Below are 23,466 nucleotides of genomic sequence, written 5' to 3'. Positions count from 1 at the left end.
AGGATTAATATGTAGGTCCTGGACCTGATGGGCCGCCGCGTGAGCAGGCTGCTGGGCATGATGGACCTCTGGTCTGACCCAGCAGAGACACTGCTTATGTTCTTATATTATGTTAATATTGGCCAAAAAGACTTAAGAACATAAGAATAGCCTTACTGGGTCAGACCAATGGTTCATCAAGCCCGGTAGCCCGTTCTCACGGTGGCCAATCCAGGTCACTAGTATCTGGCCAAAACCCAAGGTGTAGCAATATTCCATGCTACCAATCCAGGGCAAGCAGTGGCTTCCCCCATATCTTTCTCAATAGCAGGCTATGGACATTTCCTCCAGAAACTTGTCCAAACCTTTCTTAAAACCAGCTACGCTACCACAACCTCTGGCAATGCGTTCCAGAGCTTAACTATTCTCTGAGTGAAAAAAAATTCCTCCAATTGGTTTTAAAAGTATTTCCCTGTAACTTCATCGAGCGTCCCCTAGTCTTTGTAATTTTTGACAGAGGGAAAAATCGATCCACTTGTACCCATTCTACACTCAGGATTTTGTAGACTTCAATCATATCTCCCCCCCTCTGCCGTCTCTTTTCCAAGCTGAAGAGCCCTAACTTTCCTCATACGAGAAGAGTTCCATCATCCCCTTTATCATCTTGGTCGCTCTTCTTTGAACTTTTTCTAGTGCCACAATACTCCAGACGAGGTCACACCATGGAGCGATACAGAGGCATTATAACATTCTTAGATACCATCCCTTTTTAAAATCATTCCCAGCATCCTGTTTGCTTTCTTGGCCCCCGCCACCGCACATTGGGCGGAAGATTTCATCGTATTGTCTACGATAATACTGAGATTCTATTCTCGGGCGCTAAACCCCAAGGTGGACTCTCGCATCCGGTAACTGTGATTCAGGGACAGAACATATAAGAACATAAGAATCGATTTACTGCAGGCATGCCTATTTCTCCATGGACAAGCATGAAAAGCCAGCCACACAATGGTGGGGGAGTTGGCACCATGGATGGATTAGCTCTCCAAAAGCCTTCCTGAACATGTACCATTAACCCCCGTTATTATGTCCTCCCTCTTCAACTCAGTCTGTTCAACCTTTCTGGCCACGTGGCCGGATCTTCCGCCTGTTCTACATTTGGCTTTTCTTTTCTCCTTTTGAAAGTATTTCTCTTTCTAGCTCTCTCCCTCAAAGTACAAAGATCAGCCAGGAAGAACCAGGGATCCGTACACATGAGGCTCTTGGAATCATCTCTTGTCTCTTGGAGAAGATGAAAACATGGCCCTGCCTATTTTTAGGGCATCGACCATTCCCTATATCTCAGTAAGACATAAATTAATTTTATCCTTTGTGTTTTGAGGTAGCACATTCTTCATGACTGGGTCAGCAGCCACTGTCACAGAATACATGGAGGAGTCTACAATTAAGACAATTAAGGAGCTTTATCAGCCGAAAGCCTGAAGTCATACTACCGTTATACAGATCCATGGTGAGACCTCACCTGGAGTACTGTGTCCAGTTTTGGAGGCCACATTATCAAAAGGATGTGAAGAGAATGGAGTCGATCCAGAGAATGGCCACTAGGATGATCTCAGGACTTAAAGACATTCCATATGAGGAACGTCTGATCAGACTGCACTTATATTCTTTCCAGGAGCGCAGAGAAAGGGGGGACATGATAGAAACATTTAAATACATCACGGGTCGCATTGAAGTGGAGGAAGAAATCTCTTTTTCTTACGAGTCCCACGGCAACAAGAGGGCATTTGCTAAAACTTAAGGGGGAAGATTTCATGGTGACACCAGGAAATACTTCTTCACCGAACGGGTGATTGATCGATGGAATAAACTTCCACGCCAGGTGGTCGAGGCTAATAGCGTGCTCGACTTCAAAGGCGATGGGACAAACAGGTGGGGGTGCTACAGAGTTATGCATAAAAGATGGGTACTCCAGGAAGGGAGGGTTCTTGAGTGGGCAGACTTGTTGGGCCACCGGCCCTCTTCTGCCGTCATACTCTATGTTTCTATGACACAGGAGTGCAATGACTCAGAAGAATATTCCAGGAAATAAAGACTGGAATAAAAGTGTCTATTGCAATGAATTTGCTTTGTTAGTAGATTTTTACTGCCATTGAAGAAACATCTCAGGTGATACATTCACACAATCTGTCGAAAGAAATACATATGACAGTTCTGAATTTTACAAAGTTGGTTCACTATTGGTGAAGACATCTGGGACTAGGTTTCCAGGGCCATTTTAACCATGAACAAACCTACTGGTCTGGTAGCCTACCATGGTAACTCGCTACTTTTACAGAGCAACATTCCTGGATGCACGTTTTCAAGATTGAAGAATTTATAACCACCCCATCCCATATACATTTTCAGTCACCCTAAGAACCTGGGGATCCTAGGTACCTGTCCCAGGCCTTCTTGAGTTCTATCAATATTTTCTCTCAACACTTCAATCATAATAGGGAAATGGATTGGGACGTATACCACCATTTTCATCTACAACCACACTCAAAGCATACAGGTACTTCAAGCGTTTTTTCTATCTGTCCCTATGGGCTCACAATCTATCTTAATGTACTTGGGGCAGTGGAGGATTAAGTGACTTGCCCAAGGTCACAGGTAGCAGTTTGGAGTTTTAATCCATGACCTCAGGGTACTGAGGCTGTAGCTCTAAACACTGAGCCACAGTCTCCTGGACACAATTTATGTGATGTCTCTTATCAGTGGTAACATCTGGCAATCACAAAGTCAAATGTTCTTGTGATCTTTGTTTATAATCAATACTTTTCTAAGGGTGTTTTTAACTGCTTTGTTATTGAGACTGTAAATGAGAGGATTGAACATGGGAACTAAAACATTATATAGCAGAGCAATTGTCTTGTTTTGATTGAGGGACTGTGTGGATGTCGGTCTCACATATGAGAAAAGCAGAGTCCCATAATAGAGAATAACGACCGAGAGGTGGGAGGAGCAGGTGGAGAAGGCTTTGCGTCTCCCCTCTGAAGATCGGATCCTCAGGATGGCGGAGATGATATAGACATAGGACACAAGGGTTGAGATGAGGCAGGGCATTGTGATAAAGACCCCAATAAGGTAAGTTAAATTTTCAATGGTGGATGTGCTGGTGCAGGAGAGCTTTAACAGAGCTGAGAGGTCACAGAAGAAATGGTTAATTTCATTGGACCCACAATAAAATAAACCTGACACAAGGACCGTGTGTGTCGCTGCTGCCAGACACCCAAAGATCCAGGTATTAACGGCCATCAGTACACAGATCCTTTCATTCATAATCAGAGTGTACCGGAGAGGGTGACAGATGGCCACGTAACGGTCATAAGCCATGACTGTAAGGAGAACATATTCTATACACAATGAAGAAGTGAAAAAGTGCATTTGTGTGAAACAACCAGCGGCAGAAATATGTCGCCTCTTTCTTAAGAAAATGTCTAGCAATTTGGGCACAGTGACTGAGGTGTAGGAGATATCGAGGAAGGACAAGTTACAGAGGAAAAAGTACATGGGGGTGTGCAGATGAGGGTCTAGGCATGTCACGGTTATAATAGTGAGGTTCCCCATCAGGATGATCAGGTAAATCACTAAAAACAGAAGGAAAAGAGGGATTTGCAGCTCTGGAAATTCTGGAAACCCCAGAATGATGAATTCTGTCCCTCTGGTGATGTTTTCTTTCCCATGCATGCTGCAAAAAATTAAGTCAAAATGAAGCAAGTAGGGATAATTAGAAATAATTTCATTGCATCCACTTGAGGAACAAAATTATGAGGTGTGTACCCAGGGACACATGCACTGATATTACTTGAAATTACACAATCCAGACAATTCTGCCTTCATCCAGTTGACCAGATTGGTGTATTTGTATCTGAAGGGGATGTTCCAGAGCTTGAGAAGAGATCATTGATCTTCTCTGAGAACCTGCGGCCACAGCTGTATCGTGAGGAAAGACAAAGGAAAACCAAGAAAGGGAATCAGCGGCAGAAGTTTCAAGAGTCTTCCAGGCACATTTCACCTTCACAAAGTAAAGAGAACCAGAGAGCTCTAATCAGCTAAAAGCATCTTAAGCAGATAGTTTCAGTACAGAATTTTCACTCCTAATATGTCATCACAACCTTAGAAACAAGTCACATTTTTATAGCATCAAAGATGATAATTTTACTCATAATACATGTGGGCTGTTTTTACTGTAAATTCTGAACTTATATGCAACATTAAACAAGGGATGCTTTGCAATCAAGTAACTGGTTTAGAGGCCACATGAATGTTCTATCCCAACGCATTAATAATAATGCAACCCTTACACCAGCCGTGTTTCACTCAGCAGAGCTCCTTCAGAGGACAGTGTATACAGTGGTGCCTCGCATAACGGACGCCTCGCACAGCGAACGCTGCGCACAACGAACTTTATGTCTTGATCCGTACAACGAACTTCGTTTCACACAACGAAGTCGCCCGAGCTGCATCCTTCCGCGCAGGCACTGCGCTTAACTGCCCTCTCTCCGCCTGGTTCCCTCTTGCCCCCCCGACTCCCCGACACGATCGGGGCAAGAGGGAGCTCAAGCCCTCTTGCCCCCCCGACTCCCCGACACGATCGGGGCAAGAGGGAGCTCAAGCCCTCTTGCCCCCCCCGACTCCCCGACACGATCGGGGCAAAAGGGAGCCCAAGCCCTCTTGCCCCGCCGATTCCCCGACACGATCGGGGCAAAAGGGAGCCCAAGCCCTCTTGCCCCGCCGATTCCCCAACTCCCCGACAATATCGGGCCAGGAGGGAGCCCAAGTCCTCCTGGCCACGGCGACCCCCTAACCCCACCCTGCACTACATTACGGGCAGGAGGGATCCCAGGCCCTCCTGCCCTCGACGCAAACCCCCCCTCCCCCCAACGACCGCCCCCCCCCAAGAACCTCCGACCGACCCCCAGCCGACCCGCGACCCCCCTGGCCGACCCCCACGACACCCCCAACCCCCTTCCCCGTACCTTTCTGTAGTTGGCCGGACAGACGGGAGCCAAACCCGCCTGTCCGGCAGGCAGCCATCGACGGAATGAGGCCGGATTGGCCCATCCGTCCCAAAGCTCCGCCTACTGGTGGGGCCTAAGGCGCCTGGGCCAATCAGAATAGGCCCGGGAGCCTTAGGTCCCTCCTGGGGGCGGGGCCTGAGGCACATGGGCCCAACCCGACCATGTGCCTCAGGCCCTGCCCCCAGGAGGGACCTAAGGCTCCCGGGCCTATTCTGATTGGCCCAGGCGCCTTAGGCCCCACCAGTAGGCGGAGCTTTGGGACGGATGGGCCAATCCGGCCTCATTCCGTCGATGGCTGCCTGCCGGACAGGCGGGTTTGGCTCCCGTCTGTCCGGCCAACTACAGAAAGGTACGGGGAAGGGGGTTGGGGGTGTCGTGGGGGTCGGCCAGGGGGGTCGCGGGTCGGCTGGGGGTCGGTCGGAGGTTCTTGGGGGGGGGCGGTCGTTGGGGGGAGGGGGGGTTTGCGTCGAGGGCAGGAGGGCCTGGGATCCCTCCTGCCCGTAATGTAGTGCAGGGTGGGGTTAGGGGGTCGCCGTGGCCAGGAGGACTTGGGCTCCCTCCTGGCCCGATATTGACGGGGAGTTGGGGAATCGGCGGGGCAAGAGGGCTTGGGCTCCCTTTTGCCCCGATCGTGTCGGGGAGTCGGGGTGGCAAGAGGGCTTGAGCTCCCTCTTGCCCCGATCGTGTCGGGGAGTCGGGGGGGCAAGAGGGCTTGAGCTCCCTCTTGCCCCGATCGTGTCGGGGAGTCGGGGGGGGGCAAGAGGGCTTGAGCTCCCTCTTGCCCCGATCGTGTCGGGGAGTCGGGGGGGCAAGAGGGCTTGAGCTCCCTCTTGCCCCGATCGTGTCGGGGAGTCGGGGGGGCAAGAGGGCTTGAGCTCCCTCTTGCCCCGATCGTGTCGGGGGGTGCCAGGGACTACACGGAGTCACCCACCGTACCACCCGATTCGGGTAAGCGCAGGTATCGGTGGGTGGCTTATTTGCGGGGGGGTGCCTTATTTTACATTTTTTTCTAAAAAGGGGGGGCTGTCTTATTTGATGGCCCTGCCTTATCATCGGGGAAACACGGTAGAAAAAAAAAAAAAAAATGAACAGTTAAGTCCCAGTTTTTGCCGCTGAGACTCTGCCCTCTCACTGTAAAATTAGACTCTACTTAGTCTGTCTTTAAATTTAAAAAATGTGTGTTGTTTTAAAAAACAATTATGTTTTTAGATGTATCTAAATAAAAATAATAACCAAAAATTTATCTTTTTTATGTCATCTTAGCATATTTTATGCTGCAGAACGAATTATTTTTTTTTACATGTATTCCTATGGGAAAACGCGTTTCACATAACGAACGTTTCACATAACAAACTTGCTCCTGGAACCAATTAAGTTCGTTGTGTGAGGCACCACTGTATATACAAAGTGAAAGCATGATTTCCTATGAATAAGACTAGACCTAAAATAAACGGGAAAAAGAATTTACTTTATATGTACAAAATTCACGAGAAGAATAAATCAAAGAGGAAAGCAACATTTCGTCAGCCACCAGGGAGTTGGGGGCGAGGGATGATGTTGGTTTGTACGAGGGGGTGCTGAAAAGTTCTCAGCCCAACTAACCAACTTCCTAGACGCTGAGCGCTATTTTGCCACTGTCGCTGAAAAGACTGTTATCTTATTTCATTAAGTGGCAATCTGCAGAAGCCAAATTCTCTGTTTTGATCGTCGATTGAACCATATCCACGTCATTCCAAGTTTCCAAGTTTTATTTAAAATTGGATAATCTGCTTATCAATTTTCTAAGCGGCATCCATTACTAAAATAATTTGGGAAACATTTAACAAGACACGTGGATGTACATGAAAGGGAACGAGGGAGGAACTACATCACAGATAGGAAAGAAAGACAAAAAGGGTCAAAACATAAGGTGGTGGAAACCCTTCTGAAATAAATCTTAGAATGTGAAATCGATAAAAAAGCATCATTAAATAAAAAAGCTTTTAACTTAGATTGAAATCAATGATCCTATGACATCTACCTATTTCTTCTTTGTTTTCTAATGTAACTCGTTTTCCAACTTTCCCTTCTATTTCTTGTGCCTGCCTGAGAAGAAACAGATGAAGGTTTAATTTCAAGAACAGAGTCGTCATCTTCAAAGCCATTATCGTTTCATCTCTATCATTCCGGCTTCCATCAAAGATGACCCTTTGTGAACATGAGCTCTTGCACAGTCAATATCATTACCAGTTCCATCCTCAGCAACTGAAAGTATTTACATTCACGCCATCTCCCACTGGGAAAAGATCCCTCAAGCTGAACATGCCAAATTATTAGCAGGCATGACAGAGAATGTATTTCCAGACTGTACAGAATCGATCTCTAAGGAATACAAGTTATTCCACACTTTTCTTGATACTTGATATGAAGCATAATGAAATAAAACAAAGGAAATAAGGTGATACTTTTTTAACTCGACTAACTCAATGCATTTTATGATGAGCTATCGAAGGTAATCCTTCTTCAGATCAGAAAAAGCAAATGTAGACAAATATCAATATATATGAAGAAAACATGAAAACAAGTAAGTTTCATTGCCCCGTATCATACTCTTGGTTAGACTGAGAACTTTTCAGTGGCCCCTCATACCTGGCAAGGTCCCAAGGACTATAACAGATTCTAAGGGGGATATCTTGAAGGCCTGACTGGCTGGGGGGGTCCCCCAGGACAGGTTTAAGAACTACTGTTTTATAACATTAATAAAACACCAAGGTAGAGAGAATGAGTTAAAAGGGAATAGATTCCGTACAAACATAAGGAAGTTCTTCTTCACTCAGAGAGTGGTAGATAACTGGAACGCTCCTCCAGGGATTCAAGACAATGTTAGACAAGTTCCTGTTGAATCAGAACGTACGCAGGTAAGGCTAGACTCAGGGCACTGGTCTTTGACCTAAGGGCCACCGTGGGAGCAGACTGCTGGGCACAATGGACCACTGGTCTGACCCAGCAACGGCAATTTTTATGTTCTTATGCTGCTTATCCTAGGACTAAGCGGTGGATTTCCACAAGCCATCTCAATAATGGCCATCTCTTTTAAGAAATTATCCAAACATTTTTTAAACACCGTTAAGCTAACTGCTTTCACCACATTCTCAGGCAATGAATTCCAGAGTTTAATTACACAGTGAAAAGAGTCAAGACCCTGCCCTACCAAAACTAATAAGAACATAAGAATAGCTTTATTGGGTCAGACCAATGGTCCATCAAGCCCAGTAGCCCGTTCTCACGGTGGCCACTAGCACAGTGAAAATACGAGGTCTAATGTCTAGAAAACAAGATGCTGAAGTCCATAACATACAACTTATAAATTACAGAAAACTGTTCCCTGCTGATTAAGCTTCTTCTAAAATTGCTTGGTTAGTATTACTGGCAGATGTTTTTTAAATGGATGTTTGCAACAGAACAGAGGAAGTGCCTATGTCCTAGAGCAGTGGTCTCAAACTTGCGGCCCGCCATGTACTATTTTGAGGCCCTCAGTATGTTTATCATAATCAAAGTAAAATAAAACAGTTTCTTGATCATATGATAAATGACAATATTAGTATTAAGACTTAGCCAAAAGGAAAGATTTATAAACTATGAAGAGTTTTACCTTATGCAAAATTGTCATTTCTTTAATAAGACATTAACTATTTTTTTCCGAGGCCCTCTAAGTACCTAAAATGTGGCCCTGCAAAGGGTTTGAGTTTGAGACCACTGTCCTAGAGCATGTCAACAAGGTCAGTGTGCCCTAAGTGAACATGCTATTACCCCTCTATTGCTGATAGGGGTGAAGCCAATAGCATGTGATGGCTGAGTCATTGTTGCTAGGGAAACCATGTGACTTGAAACTAACCAATAGAACATTGCTGGAGTATGCAAGTTATCATTGGATTTTAATGAAGCAATTGTAACTTAATTGGAAGACGTACCAACTACGTATGTTTAATAATGAATTAACTGATGATGTCAGAAACCCAATAAAATGGCCTGTCACTTGTAATGTAGGGAGATTCTTGGTTGTTTTCCTACCAGTTAGTAGAATGCCAAGAACTCCCAAGGTCTTGATGTTTAAACTAGATTTTTGTGTCTGGTATTTTTTTCCTTGGCCTCCTCTGGAGATAGCAGAAAGAGCTAAGGGGGTGTGTGCCCTGTTCATATAGTTATTTAGACCAAATATAAGAGTGTACTCTTTTTCTGGTCATGTCTTCTCCCTCCTCCTTTTCCTATCTTAGAGTGGGCACAGCATAACAGTGTCTTGCTGTGAGATAGATTTTTGTCATAGGAATTCTCTGATACATATTTTATTTATTTATTTACACATTTATAGCCTACGTGATTTACATTCAGGTACCCCAGGATTTCTCCCTATCTGTCACAGTCTGACTAATGTACCCGGAGCAATGGAGTGTTAGTGACTTGCCCAAAGTCACAAGAAACAGGCTGGGCTTGAACCTGTGACCTTGGGGTGCTGAGGCTGCAGTCTTAACCACTTATCTATGTATGTGTGTGATAGCGTGGGCCTCTAAATAAAATAAGATGTCAGAGAGAAAAAGGTAGTAGTTGTCTATTTATTTATACACCACTTATATCCTAAGTAGTTTTACATTCAGGCACTTTATCATATTTCCTTGTCTGTCCTGGCAAGCTCAGACTCTATCTAGTGTACCTGAAGCACTGGGTACACTATTTGGTGACTTGCCCAAAGCAAGGGATTTGAACCCACAGCAAGGGATTAAAACCCTCAACCTCAGAGTGCTGAGGCCATAGCTCTAACCACTGCACCACACAATCCACAGACATGTGTGTTAGGGTGTATGTGTGTGTCTTTGGGTACTGGGAGGACTGTATTAGTTATAAGGTGGGCACCTTAGTGGCCCTTGGTTGCAGGACCCCCTTATAGAACTGTGGTATGTGCCTTCTCTTTTTAAAATGTTTTAATGTATGGAATGATATCTATGTTGATGTACTTAATTTCTAAGTTATATCATTGAGATATTCTTGATGTAAACTATTAAATGTAAAGAAAAAAAGGAACAGAAGTAAAGAAATAAAGAAAGTGGAATGTCTATCATGGTTTGAATTAATAATCCCATTAATGCATCAATATTCATAGATAGTTCTTATAGTTCATAACTCTATCAAATGATTCCTAATGAAGAAGTTCATTTAGTACAAAATGATTTAATGGATGATTTAGTCCGATGAGGTTACATTTCAACTCAACCAGTTGATTAAGGTCACCCAAATTAACCCCACCCCTTTTACTAAGTCACGCAGGTGAATGCCACATGACAAATACTCTGATAGAAACAGAAACATAGAAAATGATGGCAGAAAAAGGCCACGGCCCATCAAGTTTGCTCACTCTAATGACCCACCCCCCTAACTTCTTCCCCTAAGAGATCACACATGCCTATCCCATTTTTTCTTAAAGTCTGGCATGCTGCTGGCCTCAATTTCCTGCAGTGGAAGATCATTCCAATGATCAACCACCCTTTCGGTGAAGAAATACTTCCTGGTGTTGCCATGAAATTTCCCGCCCCTGATTTTCAGCGGATGCCCTCTTGTGGCCGTGGGTCCTTTAAGAAAAAAGATATCATCTTCCACCTCGATTCGGCCCGTGATATATTTGAACGTCTCAATCATGTCTCCCCTCTCTCTACGTTCCTCAAGTGAGTATAGCTGCAATTTACTCAGCCTTTTCTCATACGGGAGATCCTTGAGTCCTGAGACCATCCTGGTGGCCATTCGCTGAACCGATTCAGCTCTCAGCACATCTTTTTGGTAATGTGGCTTCCAGAATTGTACACAATATTCCAGATGAGGTCTCACCATGGATCTGTACAACGGCATTATGACTTCGGGCTTCCGGCTGACGAAACTTCTACGGATACAACCCATCATTTGTCTAGCCTTGGATGAAGCTTTCTCCACTTGATTGGCAGTTTTCATGTCTTCACTAAGTCTCGTTCTGCTGCAGTCCTAGCTAAGGTCTCACCATTTAGGGTGTAAGTTCTGCATGGATTTCTGCTGCCAAAGTGCATGACCTTACACTTTTTGGCATTGAAGCTTAGTTGCCAAGTCGAGGACCAACGTTCCAGTAAGAGTAGGTCCCGCGTCATACTGTCGGGCAATATGCTTTTGCCTACTATGTTGCATAGTTTGGCGTCATCGGCGAATGTTATTTTACCTTGAAGCCCCTGAGTCAGGGCACTGGAGCATTTACCGCGCTGGTCTACACTGTCAGCCTTTGTAAAAGGGGGGGGATAAATATTCTCAATTCACGTTGAAACTCTTATTGACTAGTTTCTATAGTTGCCCACAACAACGCGCTATAGCTCAAGTTGTGAGCATGGTTCAGCATATTCTTTCTATGTATAATCCTTCTCTTAAGAAATACATGACACCATGCCTTCATTGGGTTGAATGAACAGGATTTGGACTTCAACTGGCATTCTCTTTGGTCCATCTCAATCTGAGGTCCACCGGGGAGATCCTGCTCATCACTCTGTCAACTCCTCCCCCCCCCCCCCCATACACACACACAATTGGTTGCTTTTTGATTCAACAAGAACAAAAACTAAGGTTCCTGCCAGGATATTATTAAGTGTGTTTGTTGTGTAACCTGCTTTGGTTAAAATGGGAGATACTGTATATATGAAAAATTAATTAATTAATACACACATGTAAAACAAATTGGAGATGTAAGTAAGCTCTAGAATTCATTCACAGAGGATGTGTTAAAAAAAACAAAAACAGCTAGTGTAGCTAGGTTTAAAAATGGTTTGGACAAGTTACTGAAGGGAAAGTCCAAAAACTATAATTAATTAGAATTCAGGGCTCCAACTTCCACTCAAAAGTTATACTCCCACTCAAACCATGACACGCTCACGACCCAGCCCCTTGTAGCTTCTACAAATGTACACAGTAGTAGTTTTTGAAAATTGCAATTTATATAATAATAATAATAATAACTTTATTCTTATATACCGCCAGCAATCTTGCGACTTCTAGGCGGTTTACAAAATGAGAGACTGTAAATACAATAAAGAGAAACTGTACATACAACGAATTAAAGAGTATAGCAGTGTGCATCTGATAACATTGATAATGTTTACGACAGTATGTGTGCTGCAGGCCAGGAAGTGCCAAGCTGCTTATACAGAAGTAGAAATATTCCATAAATTGAATAGAGTGTTCATGGTTAGTGATTAGGGGTTGAGGTTAACAGTTTATAAGTACAGGTATGTGATGATGTTACGAGGGGGGTTGATGTTCCGGTTCATTACCTAGGTATTTCAAGAATAGGTAAGTTTTTAGGTGTTTCCTGAATTCTTCATAGTTGTTTGTGTACTGGTGGGACAGCTGTGCCTTATCAAAGCCCTTGCACGGAACCGTGCGATATTTAGACTCCATCTTAGAAGGCACCGCTGTGACTGTAAGAGGGGAGTCAAGGTTCCTCAAAAAGGTCTGGTTAAGAACCTTATTGAGAGGTAGTCGAGGCGTCTCTCGAGGAGGGGAGGGCAAATCCTGCTCCTCCAAAAACTCTTTCGTGTACTTTGATCCTGCTCCCAGATCAAGGTCCAACGCCCTTCCCATATCCAGAATGAACCTCGAGAAGGAGGAGGGCTTCGAAGGCGGAGAGGGAGTTCGAGACGAGTGCCTCGCCAAGAAGGAAGGAGAAGCCTCGCGTGAGTATCGAGGTTCCTTCCCCGTGCCAGACCCCGAGCCCCACGAAGCCGCACCGAGCGATCTGGACGGGATCGAAGTATAAATGTCACTATTTACAGGAGAAAAAACCACTCAGTTCTTCTAAAGTGAGCTCTTTAGAGTGTGTGATTATTTCCCATTCTAAAATTTCAATGAAAAACTTACCTCACATTCCTCTTTTTCATTAGTCTTTGTGCACCGGTCTCATAAACTTACAAAACTAAAGAGTGTCTTATTTTTCCACTCAAGTGAGGACCATCCTCCTCCTCCATTACCCCCAACTCTCCATGTAAAACTCAAACACTACCAATGCCATGAAGCAGACTCTCAGGGGCCATGAGATATTTGGTTTATTTTCTCTGTACACATTGAAATAACTCTGTAGATTCCTCAAAGTAACTGCATTTTATCTTCAATTGGAATTCAGAAAAATGAGAAGGAAGGGACATCAACACAATCTGAACTTTAATTAACAGGATGGAAACAGAGAACAACATGGTATCTGAAGCAACAAGTTAACTCATAAGTCTGTCATGGGAGCAATCCAAATGTCACCCATTTTTCTCAGTTAAATTTAGCTATCGGTTAAATTTAGCTATCGGAAAACAGTTTAGGAGAGATTTAACCAGTTAACTCCTAAAGATGGCCAGCTACGCTTTTGAAAATGCTCCCCATGGTGTATTTCAATCTATGGCTTAGTCAGTTAAGCAAAGAAATGTTCTTTTGATCGCTACATAATTTTGTAGTACATATTTTTCTTAGGGCTTTCTTAACCTCTTGGTTTTTTAGGCTATGAATCATGGGGTTGAATATAGGGATTAAAACATTATACAACACAGCAATGAACTTGTTTTGTTCATCAGACTTTGAGGATGTTGGTCTCATATATGAAACAACCGCAGTCCCATAGAAGAGAATAACGACCGTGAGGTGGGAGGAGCAGGTGGAGAAGGCTTTGCATCTACCCTCTGTAGAACGGATCTTCAGGATGGCTGAGATGATATAGATGTAAGACATAAGAGTCGTAATAAAGCAGGGAAATCCTACAAACACAACCATAATATACATTATAGATTTTATGGTATAGGTGCTGCTACAAGACAGTTTTAGCAAAGCTGGGAGGTCACAGAAGAAATGGTTGAGTTTATTGGACCTACAGTAAAAGAAACGAGATATAAGGATGGTATATGTTAGTGGTACAAGAAATCCAATGATCCAGGTCCCAGTGGCCATCAGCATGCAGAGTCTCTTATCCATAAGGACAGCATAGTGCAAGGGGTGACATATTGCAACATAGCGATCGTAACTCATAACACCAAGTATAAGAAATTCTGTAAAAGCTAAAGATACAAAAAAGTGCATCTGTGTGAAGCAAACAAATAGAGAAACACGTTGACTCTTCTTTAATAAAATATCCATTAGTTTCGGGAGAGTGACTGAAGTGTAAGAGATATCAAGGAAGGATAAGTTACCAAGGAAAAAGTACATGGGGGTGTGCAGGTGAGGATCCAGACATGTCACGGTTATAATAATGAGGTTCCCCATCAGGATTACCAGGTAAATCAGAAGAAACAGAAGGAAAAGGGGGATTTGCTGCTCTGGAAATTCAGGAAACCCCAAAATGATAAATTCTGTTACTACGCTGATATTTTCCTCTTCCATTGGATTCTGGAAATAAACATAGAAATTACTGGAAAAAGTGAAGTTGTCAGGAATAATTTTGTTGCATGCACAGGAGGGAAGATTTGGCCGAGAGGCACAGATTTAAAATCTGCTTAAATGCTGATATTCAGAACTTAAGCGGCCAGGGTTTTATGTGGTAACCAATGGCTGCTTAAGTGATGAATATTGACTAAAGTGGCTATGTCTTAACTGGCTTAAAAACAACCGGCTATTCAAGCTGAAGCCTACACAGGTCCAAGCTTTGAATAAATTATAATTAAAAAGAATCAAAGTTGAAAAGAACACCTTATATTAATAGGAAAGACTCTACTCATTCATCCCAGAAACACTATTCACCATACCTAGCTATACAGTATATAAAACTCTTTTCAGGGGGGTGGGTATGGGAACAGCACAGCACCCATGAATCAGAGTCCAAAGGCCAGTTTGAAGAAGTATGACATCAACAAAATCTTCAATTTTTTGTAACAGGCAAAATGTTCGCCACTGATGGCTGAATATTGATTCCTCAAAAGACATACAAGAATGGAGGATGTAAGGTGCTTTATTCTGATTGGCACAACATGGTTCCTGCGACTCTGAATTGGTGCAACAAGGAGCTGCAGGTTGTGGCGGAAGTCCTAATCTATCACATAGATGATACTGCATTCATACACCAAGTGGATTTTCTATTGCTTGACACAAATACATGGTATTTCCTATGAGACTTTGTCGTTTCTGTATGTTGGAGTAGGGTGAAGATGCATTTCATCTTGGACCCCTGACACAGGCATGTAGCCGAAACATGGCCATTTTGGGTCCATCTGAATAAATTACCTTACGTTCACATTCTTAAGACCAACTGCATACAATTGCTTAGGAGGGGTGAAAACCTGGGAGGGTCTGGGCAGGTCAGGCCCAAGGAGAACAACTGTGGAACCGATGTTCTTGATACAGTCTTTTATTCAACCAATGTAGTACAAAAGCAACACAGTAAAAGAATCGTGGTATGGACCCAACAAGGCCCATGCTTTGGTTACAAAAGACCTTCTTCCAGGGTCCTGTGCAGATATATGAATATGAAACAAAAAATGAAAACATGTGTGAGGACCAGAATGAAATTGTTATGTAACAATTTCATCCTTGTCCTCACACGTTTTCATTTTTCACTTCATATTCATATATCTGCACAGGACCTCGGAAGAAGGTTTACTTCTTTTATTTGGAATGATCTGCTTTTAGGTTTTGCATTTGATTTGTAGCACATCCTTGCTTCTTATTTGTGTTGAGGGCTGAAATTGATGGCACATTATCAGAGTAACAATTTTCTCATAAATTCAGCAAAACATCAACACCTGGCTCTTTGCCTGGACTTTCCCCTAGACTCTTACAGGGATCACATCTCATTTCTTCCCAAACTGCCCTCAGTGGCTCTTAATGTGACCTCTTTCCTAAGGGTTCCAGCTATCCTTCAATATTAATAACAAGCATCCCACATAGAGTCCTCACTTTCAGAGCATCATCACTTCATTGCCATCAGTCCAACTACTTTCAAGTGCTAATAACAAACATCCCGCACACAGTCCTCACCTTCAGGATCATCAATTCATCCATTTCATTCCATCTACTCTTCAATACGAATACAAATGTTCCACTCAAAGACCTCACCTTTAGGGTCATCTCCATCATTCCAGCTTCGATAAGTGGTGACCATTTGTACCATGAACCTTCTCACAGTTAGTTACAAGAGATCTGTACCAGCTGAATCTTCAGCAGATTGGAGTATTTACACTCACTGTACCTCCCTTTGGGTAACAATCCCTCAGGATGAATCTTTCAAATCAAGGGCAGTAGGAGGATTTCCAGATTACATGCAGAGGATCACTATGGGATGAAAAATAGTCATTTATTGGATCTGAATTGGCTGCAGTTGGAAGCAGGATACTGGGCTAGATGAATCATTGGTCTGACCCAGTTTGGATATTCTAATGTTCTTATGTAACAAAGTCCTAACGACATTGATCTGAATAATAAGTGGGAACACGACTTCTTTACATTGGGACCTGGAAGTCCATTGCACTGTGTCATCTGTTTATAAACCATTCCGGGTGAAGTTCTGATCACTTGGGACGATATTTGCATGCACACATAGATCAGGTGGCCCTGAAGCAGACCTATCCCAAGCCAGAAACACGGTCTGTGCAACACGCTCCCTAGAGCTCCTATCCTGCCCACTACGCCACTGCCAAGGCAATAGGACAGGACACAATTTGGGGGCCTTTGTGTCCTATGCAGCCCCACTGCCTGCACCTAGTTTGCTATGGCCCTGCCCTGAAGCTTTCAGAAGCGGAATCCATATTCTGTATACATAAGAAATGGGATGTCCAAACAGGGACATTAACAGACAAGAAGAGAGGCAGGCAACGTGTCACAGAGAAAAAGTAGCAAACCAGTCAATATTCAGCCAGTAGCAGCCAGCATTATTTTTAAATGCAGATCACTGCTGGCTGAATTAGACCATGACATCTATAGGCTTCAACATCTATAGGCCCCCCTCTTTGGACCTAATTTTTTTTAATATTGTTGACTGTGCAGGGGTGAACAAGCAGCAGTGATACCCCTGCAGTACCTTGCATTTCAGCCTGAAAATGGCTGCCACATCTATTTATTGATTTATTTAAAATATTTGTTAGCTGCCTAAAACCTAGACAGTTTACATTCATACATTCATAATCAATTAAAGCAAGCAGTCTCAAGATACTAGTGGCAGTCTCAAGATACTAGCAGTAGTACTGTGAGACTGCCTCTAGGGCTCACTGCAGTCATTTTCAGGCCATAACCCCAAAGGGAAGGAGCAATTGGGCACTGACCTGCCCATTGGACCCCTATTCCACCAATGATATTAAAGTTAAGCCCAGATGGGGTGTGGAGGAAGGTTGGAAATCACAATCTCCTCAGGGTGAAGGGAGGAGGAAGGGTGATTTAGAATCAGGAGGCAGTCGGGAGGAAAGTCAAATAATCCCTTAAGCTATACCTGGAAGTTAACTGGACACCGCTCAATATCCAGTGCCAGCGCTTTTCTGGTTATAGTGTTCTGAATATTTATGCTAAACAGTGAAGCACCAGATCTACCCTGGGTGCGCCCAAGTTCTGTCTATGGACCGCCCTGGCATTGACCCGACAGTGCAGGAGAGGGTAGGTTAGTGCTGATATTTGGCAGCATTGTCTCTTTATTGACTGGAAAGTTTTCAGTAAAATTTAATTCAAACAATCTAACTCGTCATGGCAATGTTTTACCCATAGACTGCGTCGGAGGTAGAAGCACACAAATTAGAGAATAACAACAACCCAACAGCTACTATCCCACCTTACGTATGATTATGTTGATTGCTATAGATTGGATCGTACTTACTTATTTTAATCCTTCCAGATTATTGTAATAGTGTGTATATGCCCTGGTTGGCTCACAATGTACCTGGGGCAATACCCCTAGCCCCGCCCCCCTCAGCCTGCTTATCCTCCTGACGCAATGTGCTTTTCAAAACCCGGACAAAGTGCCGGGTTTTGAAAAGCTGTCTGGACATGGCCTGGGTAAATCTGGACATCTGGTAACCTAATTGCGCTATTCCTCCTCGCTGCCTCCTTTCCGCCAAGGATTTCAGTTTTGACAAATTCTGAGAAGAAGAAAATATCCAAGGGAAAGAGATCATTGTGCAGTGTAAGACCTTAAAGCAATTACGGGGCGGAATAAGGCTTTTGGGTGGTGAAGGCTATGGGCATGTTGTAGCAAATAGTGACTGGGGGGCCTGTATGGGGTCGGTTGGTCATTCCTGCAGTTGGCTGCCTTGCTACGGTAATTCTGTGTACAGGGAATGCACAAAATTGTGTTTAAGAGTCAGCATTAGGCGACAAGTTTCAGTGTATTGGTGAAAGAAATAACTTAGCCAAGACTTTTTTCCGAGCCTCTCCGAGGAAGCATTTGAGAGGGCTGTCTAGGCATTTTGCAGCTGAACTGCTTTTTCCCCTGACGTATTTTAAGTTTTGTAGTTTGTTTCAGGAGTAGTAACCATGCAGCTAATGACATTTAATTTGCAGGCACTGCTTTGGGCTTCATTACACTGCCAGTGTTTGCTTTCAAACTTTGGTAATTAGACCTCGCATAGAGGGAACACTCGAGAGGCCTATTAAAAAGAGTTTGCGACTGAAGCATTGCCAGCATCAACCTACGTTAACCCTTTCTGCTTACCTGAGCTACTTTTAAGATTCAAAAAATAATTATCGTTGAAATCACTGGGCTGAAAACCAGCTTGGACCAAACCACTTTCCCCTTGCCAGCTAAAGTACCTCGATGATGTGTGGAAGTGGACAGAGGAGTGGAGAAAACCCCTAAGTGGGAGATGAATTTTAGAATCCAGTCTACAGTAGCTGTTATCCATTTGCTCTGTAGAGTATGCTGGCTGAATTTGGGGGGGCTCTCTGAATGCAAAGCTATATAGTGCCCAACCAAGAAGAGAATGACGTGGATATGGTTCATTCAATGATCTGAAACAATGTCAACACATGCAAATTGGCACGTAATGAAATGAGATAACCCTCTTTTCAGCTACAGTGACAAAATAACGCTCAGAATTTAGGAAGTTGGTTGGTTGAGCTTAGAACTTTTCAACACCCCCTCGTAATGGAGACGTGGCCCTGGCATATCCCATTGGCTGTGAAGACAGGGTTGCCCAAGCTTTTGTTTTTCACTTATAAAACTGCTTCGATGTATTTTTATATTGATCTGTGGTATATCACAAAATAGAGAACCTTTCACTTTCCCTACAGCAAGACCTCACAAACTAAAGCCAGCACAAACAGTTTCTAAATAATGACTTTATTTAACATAAACTTATATTTAAAAAATTCTTTCCTTCACAGCATGGAGTTTCTACAACTAAGCACACTAGTTAAGCATAAGCATGATAGGAAGTAGCTCTGTCCTTCAGAGCTACCTGAACATCCTAATTCCGCATGTCAAAGCAGCTCCTGATTGGTGAGGCCCGACTTTAGTGCAGGAAGAGGCGGTCGGAGCATACCGCAAGTGATTTCCTTCACTCGCCGGTGCTCCGGCTGCTCTCTCCTGCCTGGTCATTCGCGGTCAGAAAATACCGCGAATGACCGGGACCGCAAATCACCGACCACGAATGACTGGGGGAGCACTGTATTTCTTTACAATCCTTCAATATAGTCTCCCTGCTTTGCAATGACTGAGCTTAATAATGAAGCTTCCCAACGTTCGGGAAGCTTCATTATTCCATCCATGACACCGTTTTTGTTCAATTACCGAATGGCTCAGTTAATGGCAGAAGAAATCTCTTCCAGAGATGCATAACGATGTCCATGCAAAAATTGTTTCAACTTTGGAAAAAGGTTGAAGTCTGGTGGACTCATGTCTGGACTATAGGGAGCATAAGGTAACAGCTCCCAGCAGTATTTGCATAGTTTTTCAATGACGAGCGTTGTCATGAAGAATGAGTGGCCCAGCGAAGAGCAACTGAAGTTAGGTTTTGTTCATTTTTCTGCATATTTTTTGCAAAATATCATGATAATACACTGCTATGCCACTTCTGTGATGATGATACCTTCAAGATCATAAGCAAAAATCATCATTTATTTGACTTTTGATTGAGCTCGTTGAAATCTTTTTGGTCGTGGGGAAGATGGAGCTCTCCACTCGTTGGACTGTGGTTTCAGCTCCGGCTCAAAGTCTCTGACCCACGTTTCATCAATAGCAACAATGCATCCACCAGACTTTGACCTTTTCCAAAGTTGAAACAACCTATGCGTGGACATCGTTTTGCATCTATGGAAGAGCTTTCTTCCGCCGTTACCCGAGCCATTCGGCAACTGAACAAAAACGTCTTGGGTGTCTTGGGTGAAATAATGAAGCTTCTCGAACGTTGGGACTCACTCATTGCAAAGAACCTTAAAAACAGAGTAAGAGTTCATGTTTCAAGTTTATTATTGATTTGATATATTGCGAATCGTAAAGTCTAAGCGGTTTACAACACATGGTTAAAAATATCTATTAAAAAACAAAGGAGGATAAAAACAGAAGTAAATATAAACAACAAAGACATAAACATGAGACATAAGGGTGGTAGGAATGAAATTACAATATTTATGAAAAAAAAATATGGGAAGAGAAAAAAATGTGTTCTTTATTCTTAAATTCCTGAGAATAAGCCCAATTATATATTGAATGCGTCTTTAAACAGAAATGTTTTAAGAAGAGATCTATATTTTAGGACACATTCTTCTTGCCTACAATGATATGGAAGGGCATTCCATAAGGTTGGGGTCACAACTGAGAAAATAGTTTTACGCGTGGTATCATGAACAATGTGACAAATTGATGGGATGGAGAGGAGATTTTGTTGGTTAGAGCAAAGTGATCGGGTTATGATAGGGTCTGTAGGTCATAGCTTTTGGTATGAATGGACAGACCATATAGATCATATGGTTTTCATCTGCCATTGCTTTCTATGGGGTCAATTCTGAGAACAAGCTAGCCAGAAGGGAGAAGCTTATATCTGGTTAAGTTGTCAGGTAGTGCTTGAGCAGTCCGGGGGTCAAGCGGGGGCAGAGCAAGTAATTATCCGGGTACAGCCAATTTTCAGTGCTGTACTGAAACTTTAACCAGGCAAATAGGACCACATAATATGCAGTCATAGCCCAATTAAGCTGACCAGATACAGCATTTAATATTAGGAATACACAGATAACTTCATGCGGGTGCTGAGTGCCCATATATTCAATGCAGTGCCTGTGCATGACCTGGCATTATATATCTAGGTCTAATTTCAGAAGTGGTGGTCAGCATTAAAAAACCCCCCACCAAAAACCCAACTCTGACCCCTGCCATCTGACTATCAATCTGTTGGTTTCTATTTCTGTGTTGTGACATTCTGTGGTAGAAAATATAATAGAACGACCAAACCAAGGATGTAATCCATTGAGATCTTTTCCCAGAGAAGCGGAATGAAAGAAAAGTGAACCACACCCTAAAAAGCAATATAATCAACATAGGCCAAGGAAAAGGCTTTCTGAGCACTCACGGTGGATTATGTCAGGAAGGGACTAGCGGAGGGTTGAGTTTAATTACCAGCACGGACAATTGTCCCTCAAGTATTTGTTGTCCTAGAAGCATGGAGAACCATGAATGCCATTGTCCTGAATATTTGTGAATCAGAACAATAATTGCAAACTTTCCAGTGCTCCAGAGATTAGGCCTCAGATTCCCACAGAAGACATTTATATTTAAATATATTTATTGATTTTCAAATCATATAATCAAGAATACCTTGTACAGAAAGCAAATTAGCAATTCTAGATAAAGCAAGAAACATTCCAATAACATTAAATCATATATTAACTAAAATGCTCAAGTCCTCTAAATTGGATCCAAGATTTCTTATAAAATAAAGCCTAAATTAAAGAATTGAACTTAATGTACATTCTTTCATAAAGTTAGCTGGAGGGCTGATTGCTGGGATTAACCTATAGTCATAGAGCTTATGATTTTTCTACCTCCAATCGGGAGAGCGCTAAAAAAGAAGTCAACTGATTAGGCTCAAAGAAAACATATTTAACTGATCGGTGATGGACTATACATTTACAAGGGTGTCGCAAATAAAAAGTAGCACCCAAAGATATAACACCTGGCTTCAACAAAAGAAATTCACGACGACGCCTTTGCGTCTCTCGTGATAAATCAGGAAATACCTGGACTTTACAACCCATAAATTCTTTCTGTCTATTTTTAAAGAACAGTTTTAACAACCATACTTTATCAATAGAGAGAGCTACTGTTATAATCAAAGTACTCGGTTCTACAACCTCTTTATCTGATTTTTCCAATAACTCTGATACATCCAATAGTCCTTGATCCAACGGCTTCTTTGGTAATTTAGTCTTATTAGGTAAATAATAGACTCGTGATAAAGGAGGTAATGAATCTTCTGAGGCCCCCAAAACTTCAAGAAAATATCTTTTAAACATTTCTCTAGGAGGTGTCAGTGGAAGCTTAGGAAAATTAATAATTCTTAAATTATTGTATCTCGAGTTATTTTCTAAGTTCTCCATTTTTCTTCTAAGATTGATATTATCTTTCATTAAAGATTCCTGTAATTGTTTGGATGATTTAATGTCCTGTTCAAGCTTTTGAACCGAGAAATTAGAGGCAGTCATATCCTTTTTCAAATCTTTAAGTTCAATAGAATGTTGAGATAGTTTCCCCTCAATTAACTGAAGTTTGGGACTTATGGTCTTCACTAGTCCGGCCATAAGATCCCATAGTGAGTCCAGAGTTACTTCTGAGGGTTTTTCCAAAGAAAATACAGGTAAAGAAATGTCATAGTGCTCACCGTCCAGTTGAATATTACGCTGTCCCTGAAGGTTAACTCGCCTCTCAGATGATTCCCCCTCAGCTTCTTCAAAGGAGCTCATATCCATAGGAGCTCCTGTCAGCAGGCTCTGTGATGGACTACTTGCCTCAGGGGAAGACAAGACCCCGACCTCCGGGGTTACCTTACCCCTTGGAGAGCTGCTTAGCTGAGGTTGCGGGGGCGGCGCCCTAACGTCGGGGCTCAACGATGTCTCCAATCCCGGAGGAATCTCCACGTCCTCACTGACGCCGCTACTCCTCTGCGGGCCTCCCTCCGACGCCGAAAAAATACCCTGCATCCGCCTGATGAGTTCCCCGATGTCTCCAGCCGCGGGGGTGGCCGTGGGCCGCGAGGCACCAGCGGTGCTACGGCCCCTCCGTTTAGGCATCGGGTAAGTAATTAATCCGCTTACAAATTGTTTGAAAATTGTTGAAGGAAAATCCTCAGAGCGGCATCTCAGCGCGTCCAGCCCGACGCCATCTTGGATCCCCACAGAAGACATTTAAACCATCTGTCTCTTATGTTGGTAAAGGCTGTCTTTGCTGGTAAGGTAAATCAATGTACTTCTCTTTTTCTTTATATTGGAATTACTATCATTGAAA

General features: G+C 43.1%; 2 protein-coding genes across 2 annotated transcripts; both read right to left on the bottom strand.

Annotated features, from left to right (window-relative positions):
- Positions 1–2,763: 2,763 nt before the first annotated feature.
- On the bottom strand, positions 2,764–3,711 carry LOC117350367 (olfactory receptor 1019-like). The gene has a single exon (XM_033924637.1). The coding sequence runs from the start codon at positions 3,709–3,711 to the stop codon at positions 2,764–2,766; it is 948 nt and encodes a 315-aa protein (XP_033780528.1).
- A 9,764-nt stretch (positions 3,712–13,475) lies between these two features.
- On the bottom strand, positions 13,476–16,165 carry LOC117350366 (olfactory receptor 1019-like). Its single transcript, XM_033924636.1, has 2 exons — positions 16,107–16,165; positions 13,476–14,444 (listed from the first exon to the last, which is right to left on the bottom strand). Exons 1-2 carry the CDS (start codon positions 16,125–16,127, stop codon positions 13,476–13,478), a joined length of 990 nt encoding a protein of 329 aa, XP_033780527.1. The 5' UTR covers positions 16,128–16,165.
- Positions 16,166–23,466: the final 7,301 nt, after the last annotated feature.

This window comes from Geotrypetes seraphini, chromosome 16 (assembly GCF_902459505.1).
Source record: "Geotrypetes seraphini chromosome 16, aGeoSer1.1, whole genome shotgun sequence".
NCBI lineage: Eukaryota > Metazoa > Chordata > Amphibia > Gymnophiona > Dermophiidae > Geotrypetes > Geotrypetes seraphini.
This window is presented reverse-complemented; position numbering and strand designations above follow the sequence as displayed.

Excerpts from the sequence above, each read along its gene's own strand:
- LOC117350367 (XM_033924637.1), bottom strand. The coding sequence starts at position 3,711 with ATGCATGGGAAAGAAAACATCACCAGAGGGACAGAATTCATCATTCTG.
- LOC117350366 (XM_033924636.1), bottom strand. The coding sequence starts at position 16,127 with ATGATGGAGATGACCCTAAAG. Across the intron at positions 14,445-16,106 it reads TGATGGAGATGACCCTAAAG|AATCCAATGGAAGAGGAAAA; the intron begins GTGAGGTCTTTG and ends GTTTATTTCCAG.